Source organism: Oncorhynchus gorbuscha, unplaced genomic scaffold (assembly GCF_021184085.1).
Source record: "Oncorhynchus gorbuscha isolate QuinsamMale2020 ecotype Even-year unplaced genomic scaffold, OgorEven_v1.0 Un_scaffold_6043, whole genome shotgun sequence".
NCBI lineage: Eukaryota > Metazoa > Chordata > Actinopteri > Salmoniformes > Salmonidae > Oncorhynchus > Oncorhynchus gorbuscha.
This window is the reverse complement of record NW_025749727.1, coordinates 514-22,919: the sequence shown is the minus strand read 5'-3', so window position 1 is coordinate 22,919 and position 22,406 is coordinate 514. Positions and strand designations below refer to the sequence as shown.

The following is a 22,406-nucleotide window of genomic DNA, read 5'->3' as shown; positions in this document are numbered from 1 at the left end:
TCTTGGACAGCAAAGGGAAAGACACAACACAACTCCGAGACGAAATGTTTCTGTGTGAAATGGCTTTTCTGTGTGACATTACGAGTCATCTGAATGCAATGAACTTGCAGCTGCAGGGTCGGGATCGTGTCATCTCTGATATGTACAGTACAGTGAAGGCATTTAAAACCAAACTGACTCTGTGGGAGACGCAGATGCGGAAAGAAAATTTGAGCCACTTTCCCAGCTGCCAGACCATGAAAGAGAAGCTCTCTACCAGTGCGTTCCCGAGCGCACAGTTGGCTGATAAAATAGGTATGCTTGCCGCTGACTTTCGACGCCGATTTGCTGACTTTGAAGCACAAAAAGCAGGTTGGAACTGCTCGGTAACCCATTTGCTGTTGACGTGGAAAGCTCACCACCAAACCTCCAAATGGAGTTGATTGACCTCCAATGCAATGATGCACTGAGGGCAAAATATGCGGCAGTGGGTGCTGCGGAGTTCGCCCGTTTCCTCCCCGACACAATGCCCCAGCTGCGCATCCAGGCTGCTCAAACGTTGTCTATGTTTGGCAGCACATACCTGTGTGAACAACTGTTTTCTTTGATGAACTTGAACAAAACATCACACAGAAGTCGACTTACTGCTGAACACCTCCACTCAATTCTGAGGATTTCCTCAGCTCAGAGCCTTACCCCGAACATTGATGAACTTGTGGAAAAGATGGGACACCACCAAGTATCACCCTCAACCTCAAACAAGTGAACATTACTGTGCAATCACATATTTAGAGTTTTTACTCAGTTCAAGTTTAAAAGTTAAAGTTTAATATTTGTTTTCACTGCATGTTACTTCTCCTTAAACAAAGTGTTGTTTTTGATTAATAGATTTTTGCACTTTATTTTATTGTATTTCAATCCAATTATATTTTAAAAATATTTCAGTTGAGTGGATGATAGAAAATTGCTATTATTGTTTTTTTCTTTGAAGTAAATTTAGCCCACTTTTGCTAAAATAGAAAATATAGGCTACTGATGGTGCCTTGAATACCGGTTTCTTTCATTTAATGTTCATGTTATGGGGATTTTTATATAAAGGAAATTTGTCTTTTGTGTCTGTTGAAAATTAAAGATTACTGACAGAGCCATAAGAAAATATTGCTTTATTTATCTGATCATATTGGAATATATTTGTTAGGTTTTCAGTAGGTTCAATTAGGTTCACTAGACTATATGCGTCATTTAAAAAAAATTCAATGAACATTCGAACAGTCCGGCCCTCGGCTTGTAGCTAAATTTTTTATTTGGCCCTCCGTCCATTTGACTTTGACACCCCGCCTTAGCAGATATACCATTGAGGTTATACAGGCTAGCTCGTGTTTAAATGTGAATGATGCCAATTTTTAGTTTACAATCAGCAAACAGCAGGCTACAATAGGAATGCCACAAATTAAATGGAGAGCACAGTTCTTCAACTGATGCCAGTTGCACAACAAGGTCTGTCGCTCTTATCTGAGCCTCAAAAGCACAGGCCAGTGTGTTTCAAACAATTTAGTGACATTTTGGAGAGAATTTAAAAAAAACATCTGTCAGTGTCATAAAGTGTCTTCTTAACACAGTCCTCATGGACCACCCGAGGGAAACAGTGCAGGACCCCAAATCCACACCTGCAGTAGGAGCAGCCTTTCTGCACCCACTCTCCATGGGGAATGATACCACAGCTCCTGCAGGGACAGGGAGCAGAGCAGAGCAGAGAGATACACGTCAAAACAGGCTCGATACATCACTTTAGACAACTGAATATGTGTTTCCTCCACGGTCAAACAGGCCTGGAAATATTGGGATGTTAATTATTGGGAAATTAAATTACCCGACGTTCGTGGTATTCACAGCTCCGGTCAATGAAGTGTGGCAGGCATGCGCAAAAGCTTCCCAAAATACAGGTGCCACCATTTTTACAACAGTTTCGACTCTGCTTTGGACCTTCGGGAAAAGAGAAAGACGTAGGGTAGAAGTTTAATATGGATGTTGTGAGTGTTGTATTTACACTCAGGCTTTAGCCCTGGGGTGCATTCAGCAGGGCACAGCATTGTACAACGTTCAGATAGAGATATAGCATGTAGAACAGACATGCCTCACTGACATGTAGAATAAGGAATCATGTTGGTTCTATTCATGACATTTCTATCTGCAATGTTTCACAACATTTGCCTACTGAAGATGGCCCTGGAGACACTGTCCAGAATGCTGGCCAGCAGAGTGGCAAACACAGTTTTAACACATTCCTTCAGAAGCCATGTTTTCAATGACAGAGCGATAACAGCTGAGAAAACAGCTTGCCTGAGGATTAGGCTATGTTGTTTTGGTGAATTAAGACAAACAAACAATCAAATGACGCAGGATAACGAACGTGCGATAAAGAGGGAACATAAATCGTATTACAAAGCAAGACAGGCCAAATAAATTCACGCAAAGTCAAACTCAAATTCACTGCAGTGAGTTTATTATGGAGGCCATGTAGGTTGATATCAGTAATGTTACGCAATTCATGTCCAACTTACTTCCAGTGAGGCCGACGAAGGGTAAGACCAAGCCCGCATCACACTGTTTTCTGTCCCCAGCAGGAGAGTTCATCTCTTTGAACTGGTTCAGGTAATCAGCGTTCTGCTGGATCGTTTTCCCAGAGTCTACCGCTCTGGTCAATACCTCTATGGTTTTGGTACATTCAGATCCTTCACAGCCTTGGATAAGAGAGAATGGCTAATATTTAGGTATAGCGTGTAAACAGTTTCAGATGAGCAAAGGGCCAGATGCAAATTGTTCACAAAATATTGACAAAAGCCTACGTGATCCAATTGTAATCGCAACAACTGCCGGCAAGAAAACCATAAAATACATGAGGGGGTCGTTTATTTGATTTGATGTTGAAATAAATATTAGACTACAGACATTTCTGAAAAATCCATCTGTACACATGGCCGACCCAAAAAGTTGCCAAACTCATTCTGTTCTCCCGGAGTTTGCCAATAATCCAAGCTCACATGCAGAATGCTTCTTCTAGGCCTATTGCAACAGGCTAAAGTAAACATTCAGTTAACACGTGATACAGGCAGTTACGTAACGCACTGTTCCGAGGCCGTCATTGAAAATAAGAATTTGTTCTTAAACTGACTTGCCTCGTTAAATACTCTCTGGAGAAAAGCATCCATCCAGCATTGTGGCGACCCTCCCCAAAGGCTGCATGCTCAAAACCCTGATGGCATATTTGCCCAGCCTTCTCCAGTGAGGTCACACCCACCGCAGGAATCTCGGCATGCAAGTCATGGAGCACTCCTCTGTGAAGGTAAAGTTCGAAGCTTTGCTTTTTATAATGGAGAACTGTGATTTGTGTTGTGACAATGTAACAATGCAGTATACCGAGGTCACGCGCAAGGTTGTGGGCAAGAAAATACGATTCTAGCATCTTTGGTCTGCACAACAAAAACATCATTATTTTCCCTCTACATCCACAGAGGAAAGTGGCTTCTAAATGCCACATTACTTGTACATGGTGACCTGACCTCCTCAATAATTGTATTCTGCCATAGGAAAAACGTACCTACTGTCACGAGTCCGACCGAGGGTGTTTCCCCTTCCCGGGGAGGGGGAAACACTGATTGTTTTTCCTCCCCCTCCTTGTATGTTTAGTGGTAGCACCTGTTCATGTTTAATTAGTTTGTCTTTATTAGACAGCCGGCCCGCCTGGTTGTTGTGCGGGATTATTTCATTGTAAACCTTCGGCTCTGTTGTAGAGGTACGTGCTTAGTGCCTAGTCGTGATTTTTTTCTATTGTACTTTTTCCCCTGTGTTTGGGAACGTTACTTTTGTGAGCACCCTGTGGTGCATTGGTGCTAGTAAAGACGCACAGCATTGAACTCTGTCTCCTGCATTTGACTCCACACCCACGACACCCGGAGCATTACAGAATCCCGCACCTATCAGATTGATGGAGTCAGCAGGAGCAGCAGCCAACCCTCTCCCATCGATGGAGGAACGGGTTCTCCACCACACTACCGTCCTCCATCGGATCGGATCCGCGATGGATCAAGTGATGGAAAATGGAAAGATGGGAGAGGAGTGGTCTCCTCTCTCCACCTTCGGCACCCACGGTTCCGGACTCCCCATCTCCCGACTCCTGCACCATCCGTCTGACGCTACCGAGGGCTTATGATGGAGCGACGGCGGGTTGCCAGGGGTTTCTGCTTCAGCTGGAGCTATACCTGGCCACCATCAGACCCACTCCCTCAGGAGCAGAGAGGGTGAGTGTCCTCATCTCCTGCCTCACGGGTCGTGCTCTGGAGTGGGCGAACGCAGTCTGGAATGGCCCAGACTCAGCGCGGGAGCACTACACAGAGTTTTCCTGCCGCTTCCGTGCCGTGTTTGATCACCCTCTAGACGGCCGAGCGGTGGGAGAACGACTATTTCATCTCAGGCAGGAGAAGAGGAGCGCCCAGGATTACGCGCTGGAGTTCCGGACCTTGGCAGCAGGATCTGGGTGGAACGACAGGGCCCTTATGGACCACTACAGGTGTAGTCTCCGAGAGGACGTCCGCCGGGAGTTAGCGTGTCGGGACACCACTCTGTCACTGGATCAGCTGATCGACATGTCCATTCGACTGGATAATCTGCTGGCTGCCCGCGGGCGTTCAGAGAGGGTTCTATGCGTTCCACCACCCAGCCCCTCCGCTCCCATTCCCATGGAGTTGGGAGGGGCTACGCCGAGGGGTACCGGAGGAGGTGGCCTTCCCTGCACCAACTGTGGTCGGAGAGGGCACACGTCTGATCGGTGCTGGGGGTCTGTCTGGGAGTAGAGATGGCAGGCGGAACGCTTCTCGGTCACCCCAGGTGAGTCAGCATCAAACTCACCTAGAACCCCTTGTTGGCCATATGTTTGTCTTAATCTCTTTCCTTCACTTTTTCCCTCTTCCCAGCATAGGGCGCTAGTCGATTCAGGTGGGAACTTTATGGATCGCGACTCGCCCTTAAGTTAGGGGTTCCGCTGGTGCCGATAGATTCTCCTTTCCCCGTGCACTCCCTATATAGCCGGCCATTAGGGTCAGGGATGGTCAGGGAGACCACGGTCCCACTGGACATGGTGATGCTGGGGAATCATAGGAGCGTATCAGTTTCTTAATTATTGATTCGCCTGCGTTTCCAGTGGTGCTGGGGACTCCCTGGTTGGCCCGGCACAATCCTAAAATTTCATGGAGACAGGGGGTTCTCCAGGGGTGGTCAGAGGAGTGTTCTGGAAGGTGTTTGGGAGTTTCCATCGGTGCCACGTCGGTGGAGAGTCCAGACCAGGGTTCCACGGTGTGCATTCCCCCCGAGTATGCCGATTTGGCAATCGCTTTCAGTAAAGTGAAAGCGACTAAATTACCACCTTATCGACCGGGAAGGGATTGTATGATAAATCTCCAGGTGGACGCTGCGCTTCCCAAGAGTCACGTGTACCCGCTGTCCCAGGAGGAAACGTTGGCAATGGAGACATATGTCACGGAGTCGCTGGGACAGGGGTACATTCGGCCCTCCATTTCACCCGTCTCCTCGAGTTTCTTTTTTGTGAGGAAAAAGGAGGGAGGTTTGCGTCCGTGTATCGATTATAGAGGTCTAAACGCCATCACAGTGGGGTATAGTTACCCTCTACCTCTCATCGCTACGGCGGTGGAATCGTTCCACGGAGCGCAGTTCTTCACAAAACTGGATCTCAGGAGCGCGTATAGTCTGGTGCGTATTCGGAAGGGAGACGAGTGGAAAACCGCATTTAGTACTACATCCGGCCACTATGAGTACCTCGTCATGCCGTATGGGTTAAAGAATGCTCCAGCCGTTTTCCAATCCTTTGTAGACGAGATTCTCAGGGACCTGTGCGGGCAGGGAGTGGTTGTTTATATCGATGACATTCTGATCTACTCGGCCACTCACACCGCGCATGTGTCTCTGGTGCGCAAAGTGCTTGGTAGACTGCTGGAGCATGACCTATACGTCAAGGCTGAGAAATGCGTGTTCTCTAAACGAGCTGTCTCTTTTCTGGGATATCGCATTTCCACCTCGGGGGTGGTGATGGAGGGTGACCGCATTAGGGCCGTGCGTAATTGGCCGACTCCAACCACGGTAAAGGAGGTGCAGCGGTTTTTGGGTTTTGCCAACTACTACCGGAGGTTTATCCGGGGTTTTGGCCAGATAGCGGCTCCCATTACCTCACTGCTGAAGGGGGCCCAGTGCGGTTGCAGTGGTCAGCAGAGGCGGACAGAGCATTCAACAAGTTGAAGGCGCTGTTCACTGATGCGCCCGTGTTGGCGCATCCGGACCCCTCTCTAGCATTCATAGTGGAGGTGGACGCGTCCGAGGCTGGGGTGGGTGCCGTGCTATCACAGCGCTCGGGTACGCCACCAAAACTCCGCCCCTGCGCTTTCTTCTCAAGGAAGCTCAGCCCAGCGGAGCGTAACTATGATGTGGGGGACCGGGAGTTGCTAGCGGTGGTTAGAGCTCTGAAGGTGTGGAGACACTGGCTTGAGGGGGCTAAGCACCCTTTTCTCATCTGGACCGACCACCAGAATCTGGAGTATATTCGGGCAGCTAGGAGACTTAACCCACGTCAGGCAAGGTGGGCCATATTCTTCACCCGGTTCCGGTTTACTTTGTCTTATAGACCGGGCTCCCAGAACGTGAAGGCAGACGCACTGTCCCGCCTTTATGACACCGAGGATGGGTCCACCGAACCTACTCCCATCCTTCCCGCCTCAAAGCTGGTAGCCCCAGTGGTATGGGAGGTGGACTCGGACATCGAGCGGGCGTTACGGGCTGAACCCGCGCCTCCTCAGTGACCAGCGGGGCGAAGGTACGTGCCGCTTGGTGTTCGGGACAAACTGATTCGGTGGGCTCACGTCCTACCCTCCTCGGGTCACCCTGGGGTGACGAGGACAGTGGGGAGCCTTCAGGGGAGGTATTGGTGGCCTACGTTGGTTAAGGACGTTAAGGGTTATGTCTCCTCTTGCTCAGTGTGCGCTCAGAGTAAGGCTCCTAGGCACCTTCCTAGAGGGAAGCTACAACCCCTCCCCGTTCCACAGCGGCCATGGTCACATCTGTCCATAGATTTCCTGACCGATCTCCCGCCGTCTCAGGGGAACACCGCGGTTCTAGTGATTGTGGATCGGTTTTCTAAGTCCTGCCGTCTCCTCCCGTTGCCCGGTATCCCTACAGCCCTGCAGACTGCGGAGGCATTATTTACCCATGTCTTTCGGCACTACGGGGTGCCGGAGGACATCGTTTCTGATCGGGGCCCCAATTCACATCTCGGGTATGGAGAGCGTTCATGGAACGCTTGGGGGTCTCTATCAGCCTGACCTCCGGTTATCACCCCGAGAGTACACGATCCGGGCCATTCTGGACTCAAGACGCCGGGTGAGGGGCCTGCAGTACCTCGTGGACTGGGAGGGGTACGGTCCGGAGGAGAGGTGCTGGGTACCGGTGGGGGACATCTTGGATCCATCCATGTTGAGGGATTTCCATTGCCTCCATCCGGATCGCCCTGCACCTCGTCCTCCGGGGCGACCTCGAGGCCGGTGTCGGCGCGCTGCGGGAGCCGCGCGTCAGAGGGGGGGGGTACTGTCACGAGTCCGACCTAGGGTGTTTCCCCTTCCCGGGCGGGTGGCGCTCGGCGGTCGTCATCACCGGCCTATTAGCTGCCACTGATTGTTTTTCCTCCCCCTCCTTGTATGTTTAGTGGTAGCACCTGTTCATGTTTAATTAGTTTGTCTTTATTAGACAGCCGGCCCGCCTGGTTGTTGTGCGGGATTATTTCATTGTAAACCTTCGGCTCTGTTGTAGAGGTACGTGCTTAGTGCCTAGTCGTGATTTTTTCTATTGTACTTTTTCCCCTGTGTTTGGGAACGTTACTTTTGTGAGCACCCTGTGGTGCGTTGGTACTAGTAAAGACGCACAGCATTGAACTCTGTCTCCTGCATTTGACTCCACACCCACGATACCCGGAGCATTACACCTACAGTGCAATTGGGAAGTATCGCAGACCAACTGGCTGGTGTGTTCACAGGTATATTAAATCTCTCACTATCCCAGTCTGTTGTCCCCACATGCTTCAAGATGGCCACCATTGTTCCTGTACCTAAGAAAGCAAAGGTAATTGAACTAAATTAATATCGTTGCGTAGCACTCACCTCTGTCATCATGAAGGGCTTTGCGAGACTAGTCAAGGATCATATCACCTCCACCTCACCTGCCACCCTAGACCCACTTCAATTTGCTTACCGCCCCAATAGATCCACAGACAATGCAATCGCCCACACACTGCACACAAGTAAGAATGCTGTTCATTGATATTAACTCAGCATTCAACACCATAGTACCCTCCAAGCTCATCATCGAGCTCAAGGCCCTGGGTTTGAACCCCGCTCTGTGCAACTGGGTCCTGGACTTCCTGATGGGTCGTCCCCAGGTGGTGAAGGTAGGAAACAACATCACCTCTTCGCTGATCCTCAACACTGGGGCTCAGCCCCATCCTCTACTCCCTGTTCACCCGTGACTGCATAGCCTAGCACACCTCCAACTCAGTCAAGTTTGCAGATGACACAACAGTAGTAGGCTTGATCTCTGCCTCTAACCCTATTATGGGGGCTGAGTCACTGGCTTACTGTTGCTCTTCCATGCCTTCCCTAGGAGGGGTGCGTCACTTGAGTGGGTTGAGTCACTGACATAATCTTCCCGTCCGGGTTGACGCCCCCCTCGGGTTTGTGCCGTGGGGTAGATCTTCATGGGCTAATACTCGGCCTTGTCTCAGGGTAGTAAGTTGGTGGTTTGAAGATATCCCTCTAGTGGTGGGGGGTGTGCTTTAGCAAAGTGGGTGGGGTTATATCCTGCCTCGTTGGCCCTGTCCGGGGGTATCGTCGAACGGGGCCACAGTGTCTCCCGACCCCTCTTGTCTCAGCCTTCTGTATTTATGCTGCAATAGTTTGTGTCGGGGGGCTAGGGTCAGTCTGTTATATCTGGAATATTTCTCCTGTGTTATCCAGTGTCTTGTGTGAATTTAAGTATGCTCCTTCTAACTCTCTCACTTTCTCTCTTTTCTGTCTTCTCTCGGAGGACCAGATCCCTAGGGCCATGCCTCAATACTACCTGACCGGATGACTCCTTGCTGTCCCCAGTCCACCTGGTATTCCTGCTGCTCCAGTTTCAACTGGTCTGTCTGTGGCTATGGAACACGGACCTGTTCACCGGACGTGCTACCTGTCCCAGACCTGCTGTTTTCTCTCTCTACCGCACCTGCTGTGTCCAACTCTGAATGATCAGCTATGAAAAGCCAACTGACATTCACTTCTGAGGTGCTGACCTGTTGCACCCTCTACAAACACTGTGATTATTATTATTTGACCCTGCTGGTCATCTATGAACGTTTGAACATCTTGGCCATGTCGTGTTATAATCTCCACCTGGCACAGCCAGAAGAGGACAGGCCGCCCCCCAAAACCCTGGTTCCTCTCTAGCTTTCTTTCTCGGTTCCTGCCTTTCTAGGGGGGTTTTCCTAGCCACCGTGCTTCTACATCTGCATTGCCTACTGTTTGTGGTTTTAGGCTGGGTTTCTATATAGCACTTTGTGACATCGGCTGATGTAAATAAATAAATATAAATACATTTGATTGAAATTTGATTGATTACCAACACAAGATGAGACAGCCTACAGGGAGGAGGTGAGGGCTCTGGGAGTGTGGTGCCAGGAAAATAACCTCTCACTTAACGTCAACAAAACTAAGGAGATGATCGTGGACTTCAAGAAACAGCAGAGGGCACACCCCCATATCCACATCGATGGGACCACAGTGGAGAAGATGGAAAGCTTCAAGTTTCTCGGCTTACACATCACTGAATAACTGAAATAGTCCACCCACACAGACAGTGTGGTGAAGAAGGTGCAACAGCGCTTCTTCAATCTTGGGAGGCTAAAGAAATGTGGCTTAACACCTAAAACCCTCACAAACCTTTATCACCGCCTGGTGTGGTGACTGCACCACCCACAACTGCAAAGCTTTCCAGAGGGTGGTGCGGTCTGCCCAACGCATTACCAGGGGCAAACCTCCCATCCTCCTAGACACCTACAGCACCCGATGCCATAGGAAGGCCAAAAAGATCATCAAGGACATCAACCACCCGAGCCACTGCCTGTTCACCATGTTATCATCCAGAAGACGAGGTCAGTACAGGTGCATCAAAGATGGGATCAAGAGTGAAAAACAGCTTCGATCTCAAGGCCACCAGACTGCAAAACAGCCATGACTGGCACATTAGAGACAGCTGCCTAAAGACATAGATTAGGAATCACGGGCCCCTTTTAGAAATGGACCAGTAGCCACTTTAATAATGTTCCCTTATCTATCATTACTCATCTCATATGTATAAACCGTACACAACACTTTTCTAAGATATCTCAGTCACTTTTAAATTGTGTCTACATATCGCATCACCCATTTCATGTGTATATACTGTATTGTATTCTATACTACACCACCGACTGTTAAACAGCCATCTCCAGCACATCAGAGGCTGCTGCCGATAGACATAGACTAGGAATAACTGGCCACTTTAAGGAAATTAAACACTAGCTACATAATTAATAATGTCTCTGTATCTTGCATTAATCACCTCATATGTGTAAACTGTACTCTATGCTATTCTACGGTATCTTAGTCACTTTAATTGTTTGCAAATATTGCGATACCCATCTCATATAAATATACTGTACTCTATACGATGCCACTGCATCTTAGCCCAATGCCGTTCTGACATATATGTATGTAAACGTCCTTTTTTCAGGACCCTGGCTTTCAAAGATAATTTGTAAGAATCCAAATAACCTCACAGATCTTCATTGTAAAGGGTTTAAACACGGTTTCCCATGCTTGTTCAATGATCCATGAACAATTAATGAACATGCACCTGTGGAACGGTCGTTAAAACGTCTTAAGGCTAGGGTCCTTTTTTTCTGAATTTCCGCCTGACTGGCGTTCCCAAAGTAAACTGCCTGTTACTCAGCCAGGATATGCATATAATTGGTACCATTGAATAGAAAACACTTTGAATTTTGTAGAAATGTTAAAATAATGTATGAGACTATAACACAATAGATATGGTAGGAGATAATCCAAAGGAAAACCAACCCTGTATATTTTTGGGGAGAGCCAATGCTCTTCCAATGGAATGTTTAGGGTCATATCCAAATCCAGCTCCCAGATTGCAATTCCAATGGCTTCCATTAGATGTTAACAGTCTCTGTTCAAGGTTTCAGGCTGGTTTCTTCCCAAATGAGGAAGAATTTTGAGTTTTGGTAATGGGAGTCAGAGCAGGAAATCAGTCGGTGCGCGCACCTGCTAATTTTGCTTGCCTATTGAACAAACTTCTTTTCGTATTAAATATTATAGTTTAATGACATTTTAGGCTACCGGAGGATTTAAATAGAAACGTATTTTGACTTGTTTTAACAAAGTTTAGCAGTAGCTTTTTGTATTCCTTTCTCAGCATTTTGAAAAAGTGAATTACTCAAATCGATAGAGCCAACTTAACTGAGTTTTTGGGATATAAAGAAGGTTTTTATCTAACAAAATGACTATGTATGTTGTAGCTGGGACCCTTTGGATTGCAAATTAGAGAAAGATTTTCAAAAAGTAAGATAATATTTCATCGCTATTTGTGATTTTATGAAACCTGTGCTGGTTGAAAAATATTTTGATGTGGGGTGCCATCCTCAAACAATCACATGGCATGCTTTCGCTGTATATATAGCCTATTGTAAATCAGACAATACAGTTAGGTGAACAAGACTTTAAGCTTTTAACCGATATAAGACATTTGTATGTTCCTAAATGTTTAAAATCCATAATTTTGATGATTATTTATTTGAATTGCGCACCCTCCAATTTCATTGGAATATGTGGACAGGTGTCCCGCTGGCGAAACCCGCTAGCCCTATTAAGAACGGAGACAGATTTGACCCTAACAATTACAGAGGCATTTGTGTGAAGGTTTTCTGTAGTATTATAAATGTAAGAGTTCTAAACTTCCTTAGAAAGCACCATGTCTTGAGTAAAAGCCAAATTGGATTTATACTAAAACATCGCATGACCAAACAAAAACTCAGCAAAAAAAGAAACATCCCTTTTCAGGACCCTGAATTTCAAAGATAATTTGTAAAAATCCAAATAACTTCACAGATCTTCATTGTAAAGGCTTTAAACACTGTTTCCCATGCTTGTTCAATGAACCATAAACAATTAATGAATATGCACCTGTGGAACGGTCATTAAGACACTAACAGCTTACAGACGGTAGGCAATTAAGGTCACAGTTATCAAAACCTAGGACACTAAAGAGGCCTTTCTACTGACTCTGAAAAACACCAAAAGAAAGATGCCCAGGGTCCTTGCTCATGTGAGTGAATGTGCCTTAGGCATGCTGCAAGTAGGCATGAGGACTGCAGATGTGGCCAGGGCAATGTTTGTACTGTGAGACGCCTAAGACAGCGCTACATGGAGACAGGATGGACAGTTGATCGTCCTTGCTGTGGCAGACTACCTGTAACAACACCTGCACAGGATCGGTACTTCCGAACATCACACCTGTGGGACAGGTACAGGATGGCCACAACAACATGCCCGAGTTACACCAGAAACGCACAATCCCTCCATCAGTGCTCAGACTGTCCACAATAGGCTGAGAGAGGCTGGACTGAGGGCTTGTAGGCCTGTTGTAAGGCAGGTCCTCAACAGACATCACCGGCAACAACAGTTCAACAAATCACAGTTCTCCATTATGCCAAACATACCCCTGTAAAACTGACCATCCTACCAATCCTCGACTTTGGCAATGTCACTTACAAAATAGTCTCCAACACTCTTCTCAACAAATTGGATGCAGTCTGTCACAGTGCCATCCGTTTTGTCACCAAAGCCCCATATACTACCCACCACTGTGACCTGTATGCTTTCGTTAGCTGGCCCTCGCTTCATACCCGCCACCAAACCCACTGGCTCCAGGAAATCTACAAGTCTCTGCTAGGTAAAGCCCCGCGTTATCTCAGCCCACTGGTCACCATAGCAGCACCCACCCATAGCATGCGCTCCAGTAGGTATATCTCACTGGTCACCCCCAAAGCAAATTCTTCCTTTGGCCACCTTTCCTTCCAGTTCTCTGCTGCCAATGACTGGAACGAACTGCAAAAATCACTGAAGCTGGAGACTCATATCTCCCTCACTGGCTTTAAGCGCCAGCTGTCAGAGCAGCTCACAGATCACTACATCTGTACATAGCCCATCTGTAAACAGCCCATCCAACTGCCTGATCCCCATATTGTATTTATTTATTTATCTTGCTCCTTTGCACCCCAGTATCTCTACTTGCACATTCATCTTCTGTACATTTAATATTCAAGTGTTACTCTGCTATATTGTAATTACTTCGCCACCATGGCCTATTTATTGCCTTTACCTCCCTTATACTACCTCATTTGCACACACTGTACATATACTTTTTTACTGTATTATTGACTGTATGTTTGCTTATTCCATGTGTAACTCTGTGTTGTTGTATGTGTCAAACTGCTTTGCTTTATCTTGGCCAGGTCACATTTGTAAATGAGAACTTGTTCTCAACTAGCCTACCTGGTTAACTAAAGGTGAAAAAATAAATAAATAAATAAATACAATTGATTCGATTTTGATTTGAAAGTATTGAGAACCCTTGACTTTTTCTACCATTTATTACATTACTGTCATGTTTCCGAGCCCATGCTTCGTCCATAAAACAACCCTCAGCCCCAGAGTCTATCAAGGCACTGCAGGAAGCAGCCGAACCGGTCCAGCGTAGATGGACCGACAAGGTAGTACAGGATCTTGATGGAGAGACCTGAGTAGTAGCGCTCACCAGTAGCCCTCCGCTTACTGATGAGCTCTGGCTTTTACTGGACATGAAATGACAAAATGTCCAGCAGAACCGCAATAGAGGCAAAGGCAGTTGGTGATCCTCCGTTCCCTCTCCTTAGTCGAGATGCGAATACCTCCCAGCTGCATGGGCTCAGTCTCTGAGCCGGAGGGAGGAGATGGTTGAGATGCGGAGAGGGGGAACACCGTTAACGCGAGCTCTCTTCCACGAGCTCGGTGACGAAGATCTACCCGTCGTTCTATGCGGATGGCGAGTGCAATCAAAGAGTCCACGCTGGAAGGAACCTCCCGGGAGAGAATCTCATCTTTAACTCAGCGTGGAGTCCCTCCAGAAAACGAGCGAGCAACGCCGGCTCGATCCAGTCACTGGAGGCAGCAAGAGTGCGAAACTCTATAGAGTAATCCGTTATGGATCGATCACCTTGACATAGGGAAGCCAGGGCCCTAGAAGCCTCCTTACCAAAAACTGAATGATCAAAAACCCGTATCATCTCCTCTTTAAAGTTCAGATAATTGTTAGAACACTCAGCTCTTGCCTCCCAGATAGCTGTGCCCCACTCCCGAGCCCGACCAGTAAGGAGTGAAATGATGTAAGCAATCCGAGCTCTCTCTTGAGTATGTGTTGGGTTGGAGAGAGAACACAATATCACACTGGGTGAGAAAGGAGCGGCACTCAGTGGGCTGCCCAGAGTAACATGGTGGGTTATTAACCCTGGGTTCCGGAGACTCTGAAGACCAGGAAGTAGCTGGTGGCACGAGACGAAGACTCTGAAACTGTCCTGAGAGGTCGGAAACCTGAGCGGCCAGGGTCTCAACGGCATGACGAGCAGCAGACAATTCCTGCTCGTGTCTGCCGAGCATTGCTCCCTGGATCTCGACGGCAGTGTTGCAAGAATCCGTAGTCGCTGGGTCCATTCTTGGTCGGATCCTTCTGTTATGCTGGTGAATGAGGACCCAAAAGCGACTTAACGGAAACAGAGTCTTTATTCACGTCTTAAACAAAAGCGATAATCCTAATGCAAAAACAGAAAAACTGAAATCCACTCGTCAGTAGAGTGGACTGACTGGAGACGTGACCACAGACTGCAGGTCGCTTCGGGAAGGCACCGGCCGTAGCAGACATTGACACCTGCTCACACGCAGCATCTGAAGAAGGCAAAACACGACAGGGCGGAACAAGGACACAGAACAGCGAACATCAAGCAAGGATCCGACAAGGACAGAAGCGGAAAACAGAGGAGAAATAGGAACTCTAATCAGAGGGCAAAATAGGGGACAGGTGTGAAAAGAGTAAATGAGGTAGTTAGGAGAATGAGGAACAGCTGGGAGCAGGAACGGAACGATAGAGAGAGAGAACGAAAGAGGGAGAGAGGGAGGGGGAGAGAGGGATAGAAAGAGGGAAAGAACCTAATAAGACCAGCAGAGGGAAACGAATAGAAGGGAAGCACAGAGACAAGACATGATAACCAATGACAAAACATGACAATTACAGCCTAAAATGGATTAAATTAAGAAAACCATTTAATCAATCTACACACAATACCCCATAATGACAAAGAGAAAACAAGTTTCTAGAAATGTTTAGAAGTGTATTAAAAATCTAAACAGAAATACCTTTTTAACATACATAAGATTCAGATCCTTTGCTATGTGACTCGAAATTGAGTTCAGGTGCATCCTGTTTCCATTGATCATCCTTGAGATGATTCTGCAACTTGATTGGAGTCCATCTGTGGTAAATTCAATTTATTGGAAATTATTTGGAAAGGCACATACCTGTCCATATTAGATCCCACAGTTGACAGTGCATGTCATAGCAAAAACCAAGCCATGAGGTCGAAGTAATTGTTCGAAGAGCTCAGAGACTGGGTTGTGTCAAGGCACAAATCTGGGGAAGTGTACCAAAACATTTCTGCAGAATTGAAGGTCCCCAAGTACACATTGGCCTCAAATAAATTTTGAACCACAAAAACCCTACCTAGAGCTGGCCAGCAGGCCAATCTGAGCAATTGGGGGAGAAGGGCCTTGGTCAGGGAGGTGACTCTGACAGAGCTCCAGACTTCTTCTGTGAAGATGTTAGAACCTTCCAGAAGAACAACCATCTCTGCAGCACTCCACCAATCAGGCCTTTATGGTGAGTGGCCAGACGGAAGCCATTCCTCAGTAAAAGGCACATGACAGCCCACTTAGAGTTTGTCAAAAGGCACCCAAAGACTCTCAGACCATGAGAACCAAGATTCTCTGGTCTGATGAAACCAAGTTTGAACTCTTTGGCCTATTTGTCAAGCATTACGTCTGGCACCATCCCTGTGGTGAAGCATGGTATTGGCAGCATCATGCTGTGGGTATGTTTTTCAATGGCAGGGACCAGTAGACTAGTCAGGATCGAGGGAAGGATGAACAGAGCAATGTACAGAGAGATCCTTGATGAAAATCTGCTCTAGAGTGCTAAGCACATCAGACTGGGGCGAAGGTTATCCTTCCAACAGGACAACAATCCTAAACACACAGCCAAGACAACGCAGGAGTGGCTTATTTTTATTTTACCTTTATTTTTTTCTAGGCAAGTCAGTTAAGAACAAATTCTTATTTTTAATGACGGCCTAGGAACAGTGGGTTAACTGCCTGTTCAGGGGCAGAACAACAGACTTGTACCTTGTCAGCTCGGGGATTCAAACTTGCAAACTTTCGGTTACTAGTCCAATGCTCTAACCACTAGGCTACCCTACCGCCCCAATATCCTTGAGTGGCCCAGCCAGAGCCCGGACTTAAACCGAATAGAACATCTCTGGAGAGACCTGAAAATAGCTTTGCAGCGACACTCCCCATCCAACCTGATAGAGCTTGAGAGGATCTGCAGAGAAGAATGGGATAAACTCCCCAAATACTGGTGTGCCAAGGCTCAAGTCTGTAATTACTGCTTAAGGTGCATCAACAAAGTACTTAGTAGGGTCTGAATACTTACAGAGGCTAGAAAAAGTATGTTAACCCTTTGGAATTACCTGTATTTCTGTATAAATTGGTCATGCTTTGTAAGTAGGAAAACCTGCTAAATCGGTAGTGTCTCAAATACTTGTTCTCCCCACTGTAGGACTTCTGAGATCTCTTTTCGTTCAAGGCATGGTTCACATCAGGCAATGCTTCATGTGAATAGCAAACTCACATTTTGTACGTGTTTTTTACATTGCAGGGCTACTCTAAACAACGTCTCCAATCTCGTCTCATTGTTTGGACTCCTGACTCCAATTATATTTTGGAGAAGTCATTAGCCTCGGGGTTCACATACTTTTTCCAACCTACACTGTGAATGTTTAAATGATGCATTCAATATAGACAAGAAAATTACAACAATCCGTGTGTTATTAGTTTAATCATACTGTGTTTGTCTATTGTTGTGACTGCGAGGAAGATCAGATCACATTTTTTGACCAATTTATGCAGATATCCAGGTATTTCCAAAGGGTTCGCACATTGAAAACTACTGAGAAACATTCAGTTGTGCTCAGTTTTTCAGACAGAATAGTGTTTGTCTACACTCCTAAAAATAAATGTGCAAGTTGGAACCAAATAAAATTATTGAGAGAGATGCCATAGAGCAGGTATTCCCGAACAGGGGTGAGCGTACCCCTGGGGAGGCCGTCGGGGGTACGCCAAATAAAAATGTGATTCACATTTATTTTCGTCACATTTTCAAAGGATATTTTTAAAGTACTGGACAGCTTTGTGACATCAAATGGACTTTGGTGGTCAAGATGTGTTGGTATCTGTACTGGTGGTGCAAAAGCTATGACAGGAAGACATATTGAAGTGGTAACGCAGGTGCAAGCAGTTGCTCCCAACGCCACTTGGGTACACTGCAGCATCCACCAAGAGGCTCGTGCTGCCAAACTAATGCCTGACAGCTTGAAATACTTTTTGGACACTACAGTGAAAATGATTAACTTTGTTTTAAAGCAAGGCCCTTCTGTATGTTGTAAAGCTTTTATCAAGGGGCAAAGTATTGTTGCGTTTAAAAAAAATCAAGAGACGAGCTTAAAGTTATCTTTACTGACCATCATTTTCACTTGTCTGACTGCTTGCATGATGATGAGTTTCTCACACGACTGGCCTATCTGGGTGAAGTGTTTTCTCGCCTGAATGATCTGAATCTAGGATTATAGGGACTCTCCGCAACTATATTCAATGTGAGGGAGAAAATTGAGGCTATTATTAAGAAGTTGGAGCTCTTCTCTGTCTGCATTAACAAGGACGACACAGGTCTTTCCATCATTGTATGATTGTTTTGTGTGCAAATAAACTCAAGCTTACAGACAATGTCAAATGTGATTTAGCGAAGCACCTGAGTGAGTTGGGTGAGGAATTACGAAAGGTACGTTCCGAAACGGATGACAAACAACTGGATTCATTATCCGTTTCATGCCCTGCCTCCAGCCCACTTACCAATATCTGTTCAAGAGAACCTCATCGAAATTGCAACAAGCGGTTCTGTGAAAATTGAATTTAATCAGAAGCCACTGTCAGATTTCTGGATTGGGCTGCGCTCATAGTATCCTGCCTTGGCAAATCACGCTGTTAATACACTGATGCCCTTTGCAACCACGTACCAATGTGAGAGTGGATTCTCGGCCCTCACTAGCTTGAAAACTAAATACAGACACAGACTGTGTGTGGAAAATTATTTAAGAATGAGACTCTCCAATACAACCCAACATTGCAGAGTTACGTGCATTCTTTCAAGCACACCCTTCTCATTAACCTGTGGTGAGTTATTCACAAGGTTTGATGAACAAATACGGTTTTATATGTAAGATGGCTAAATAAAGAGCAAAATTCTAGATTATTATTATGTTATTTTTTGTGCCCTGGTCCTATAAGAGCTATTTGTCACTTCCCCCAAGCCAGGTTGTGACAAAAACTCACACTCATTCTTATGTTTAATAAATGTATCATATAGTGTGTGTGTGGCAGGCTTACAATGACAACAAAAAACAACATTTTAGAGTGCACTCACGCTGGTGCTAGAGAGGGTATGCAGCTGGAGGTTGAAGGTATGAAGGGGTACGTGACAATAAAACGTTTGGGAACCACTGCCCTATGGCATTGCTCTCAAGAACCCTATTTGGTTCCAACTTGCAGTTGGATCTAGTTCTTGCCAGGAAGGAAGGGAGGGTGGGATACTCCGCCACCCAGTGACACAGGAATGACATCACCCCTGGCACATTTTTTTCCAGTGAGATGCTAAACATGATGCTGCCAGTGTGAAGTTTCCTCTAGGTACAGGCCTAGGATCAGCTTCCCCTTCCCAATCTTAATCGTCACCATAAGTGGGAACATTTTTAAACTGGCAGTCTACTTTATTTACTTTATTTTCACTAGTGGGGGTCACAAAATTACCTCTCAATTGTTTTTTTATCTTGTTGAGCTGTAAATGCCAATAAACCTGCCTTATCTTTATTTTGGATCATTTGTTGTCTACATTACTTGTGTCCCAAATGGCACCCTATTCCTTATTTAGTGCACTACATTTGTCCAGAGCCCTTTAGGACCTAGTCAAAAGTGGTGCACTATACCATTTTGATTCAGTCATTGTGTGGTTGGTCTGTAATTGTTTTGTTAAAATTCCACCGGCATACAGTATATTGTCTGAGAACATCTGCTTGCTTCTTTAACAGACATCTCGGTAAATAACAAGCAGAGTGAAATATTCAAACTGTTATGCAATTATTATCCTGGAGATAAGGTTATTGGTGTATGACTACCTGCAGTAAGGCTGGCTATTATCTGATGCAGCTCTCACACAGCCACATGCCAGGGTTGCATCCCAAATGGCACCTTATTCCCTGTTTAGTGTACAGCCAGGTTGCTCAAGATCCACTGCGAAATTTGACGTCCGTCCAGGTAAGCAGGACGTCAGTGGCCTCATTTATAACCGTTGTGTAAATTTAACACTAATTATCTGCAAGCGGCATTTCTGAAAAGAATGTTTCCCATTAGAAATCAAACCTGTCATAAAACTCTGATAACACTGATAACTCCTTTTCATTTACAGCAACAACCTGTGGAATAGTTACGAGGGAGAGGAGTGGGGATGAGGCCCACTGAACTGCGAAACTTAATCAAATGTCTTTGGAGGTTTTGGCAGAATATTTTCTTCTGCAGTGACTTTGGCTGTTTCTGACCATTTCTGAAATACAAAAAAAGCTAATTGTCGTGGACCTGTAAACAAATCGATTGAATGAAATAATGTTTTGCATTCACTTTTTCCCAAATCTATATAGGCTGCACTGCCCACGAATTATAAAACATTGTCTACTCTATAATCAAATGGAAATATACGTAGGCCTACGTACAGTGGTATCCTACACGCTTCAATGCAAAAGATCAACTGTCTGTTCACCTGTTAAATTCTACTATATGTTATAAACCACGCTCCCTTGTTGTATGACTATTTCAGGAATAAGAACTCATCATGGCCAGAAAAGTTGAGGAATTTATTCTGCAATGGTTATGATTTACTGTGTATGTATTATGTTAAGAAATTAATCTATTCAAGAAATTTGACATTACAGTATTCAGATGTAGTAGCCTACAAACAATGGAAGTCAACAGAAATGGTTAATCATCTGTTCAACTGTTAACTGCACTTCGGATCAGATTGAATAGAGCAAAATACTTGAAATAGCCTATCTGTTTACTACTGTGAAGTCTGTCCAATTAAATGAGTTGGGACGAATGGAAGCTTATCCTAACTTGTTGTAGGCCTGTAGGCCATTTTGCAAGTATGAAAGCCATCAGTCAGAAAAGGTGAGCAAATGATTCAGCACTGATCATGGAAATGAAATAAACAAGAGGAAATATATGTCTATTTCTAATTATTTTAGAATGCAACGATAAAAGAAATAGATGTTCGTTCTTCTCACAAACGGCAAATGATTGCATCTTGTTATTATATTTAGCTAACACATTTTTGTTGTTATCAATAAGAGTGTCATCACATATTCCCCATTTGCACAAGTATACTAGGCTACTTTTTGCCTTCTTGCAATGCAATACTTCCACCATTAGAACGGCGCTTACACATGGTCTAAACTTGGCAGAAGGATAAGCACACAATGTCTATAAATGAGGCCCTAGGAGATGACTTCAAAACCGTCCACTAGGGCAACAGTGAGTGCTATTACCATGAAGTAGGGACATGGATGGCGGATGGGCTTAAAACCGCAAGCTCTGGCATGTTCAATCCCAGTGCAAGGCACTGCTTGTTTCGTTGTTATTTCCCCGCATCGTAAGCCGCGCTCCGGCTCCGAGGGTTGCATGTTCAGTCCCAGTGCTAGGCACTTGTTTTTAATTGGTTTGTTTCAACTCTATCGCAAACCTAAAGCGGCCACCAGCAGCTGAAATAAATAACAAAGTAACAAAGCGTACTCCTCGCCCCCTGTTTTTGGCAAAAACTGGGGGATAGGGCTGGAGAAATGTCACCACCTCAAATTCACAGACAGAGCTATGGATGCATGGACTGACCATCCATGATATCAAAACGATAGTTGAACCACGTTGAGGCTATACAATATTTGTTTACATTTACTTTGTTAATTAACAAACATTGGTGTTAAAACAAGATTATATTTTGAGTTCTGATAGGGTACGATAGTTGGTCAGGCCAGGGTGTGGCATGGAGTTTTAATATTGTGGTGTGTTTTGTCTTGGGGCTTTGGTGTGTATGTATTTGGGATTGGTAGCTAGTGGGGTTATCTAGGCAGGTGCCTATGGTTGGGCCTGGAGTGGTTCTCAATCAGAGGCAGGTGCTTATCGTTGTCTCTGATTGGGAAACCATATTTAGGCAGCCATATTCTTTGAGTTTGTCGTGGGTGATTGTCCTGAGTGTCTTGATGTCCTAGTCTGTGTTAGCTTGCACCAGTTAAGGCTGTTTCGGTTACCACGTTTATTGTTTTGTAGAGTTTGTGTTTATTCGTGTTTACGTTGTTTAAATAAACATGAATCGCAATCGACACGCTGCAGTTTGGTCCGACTCTCCTTCACCATATGAAAACCGTGACATGATCTTTGCTCATGAGGCATTTATGACTTGCATTCTTCAAGACTCAATGGATACATATAGTTAATGTATAAGTCCAAACGGGGATTTAAAAACTGCACATTGCCCCTTTAACCCTTAACCATTCGGAATTCATTCCTTAAACGTAACCTTCGAAACTTGCCGTTTTATGGAAAAACGTCTGATTCTGTAGTGAGACTGTGAGAGCTTGTTGTTAGTGCGTTCTGACCAGGGCCCGTAGGGCTCTAGTGAAAAAGTGCATTATATAGGGAAAGGGTGTACTTTAGGACGCAGCTTTCCCTCACATTGGAAGTGTAATAATATAGATGAATATAGTAGCTAGACAACCTCACCTGAAATGTCTTTATTGGATAAGATCCTTGACGTTTCAT

At 45.6% G+C, this 22,406-nt stretch overlaps 1 protein-coding gene across 1 annotated transcript; it reads right to left on the bottom strand.

Annotated features, from left to right (window-relative positions):
• Positions 1 to 1,594: 1,594 nt before the first annotated feature.
• Positions 1,595 to 2,720, bottom strand: LOC124029303 (cryptic protein-like; the record flags this gene model as incomplete). Its single annotated transcript, XM_046341068.1, has 3 exons — positions 1,595 to 1,709; positions 1,854 to 1,962; positions 2,541 to 2,720. Coding segments are annotated over 3 exons (404 nt in total), but the record flags the coding sequence as incomplete, so codon positions are not given.
• Between the last annotated feature and the right edge of the window lie 19,686 nt (positions 2,721 to 22,406).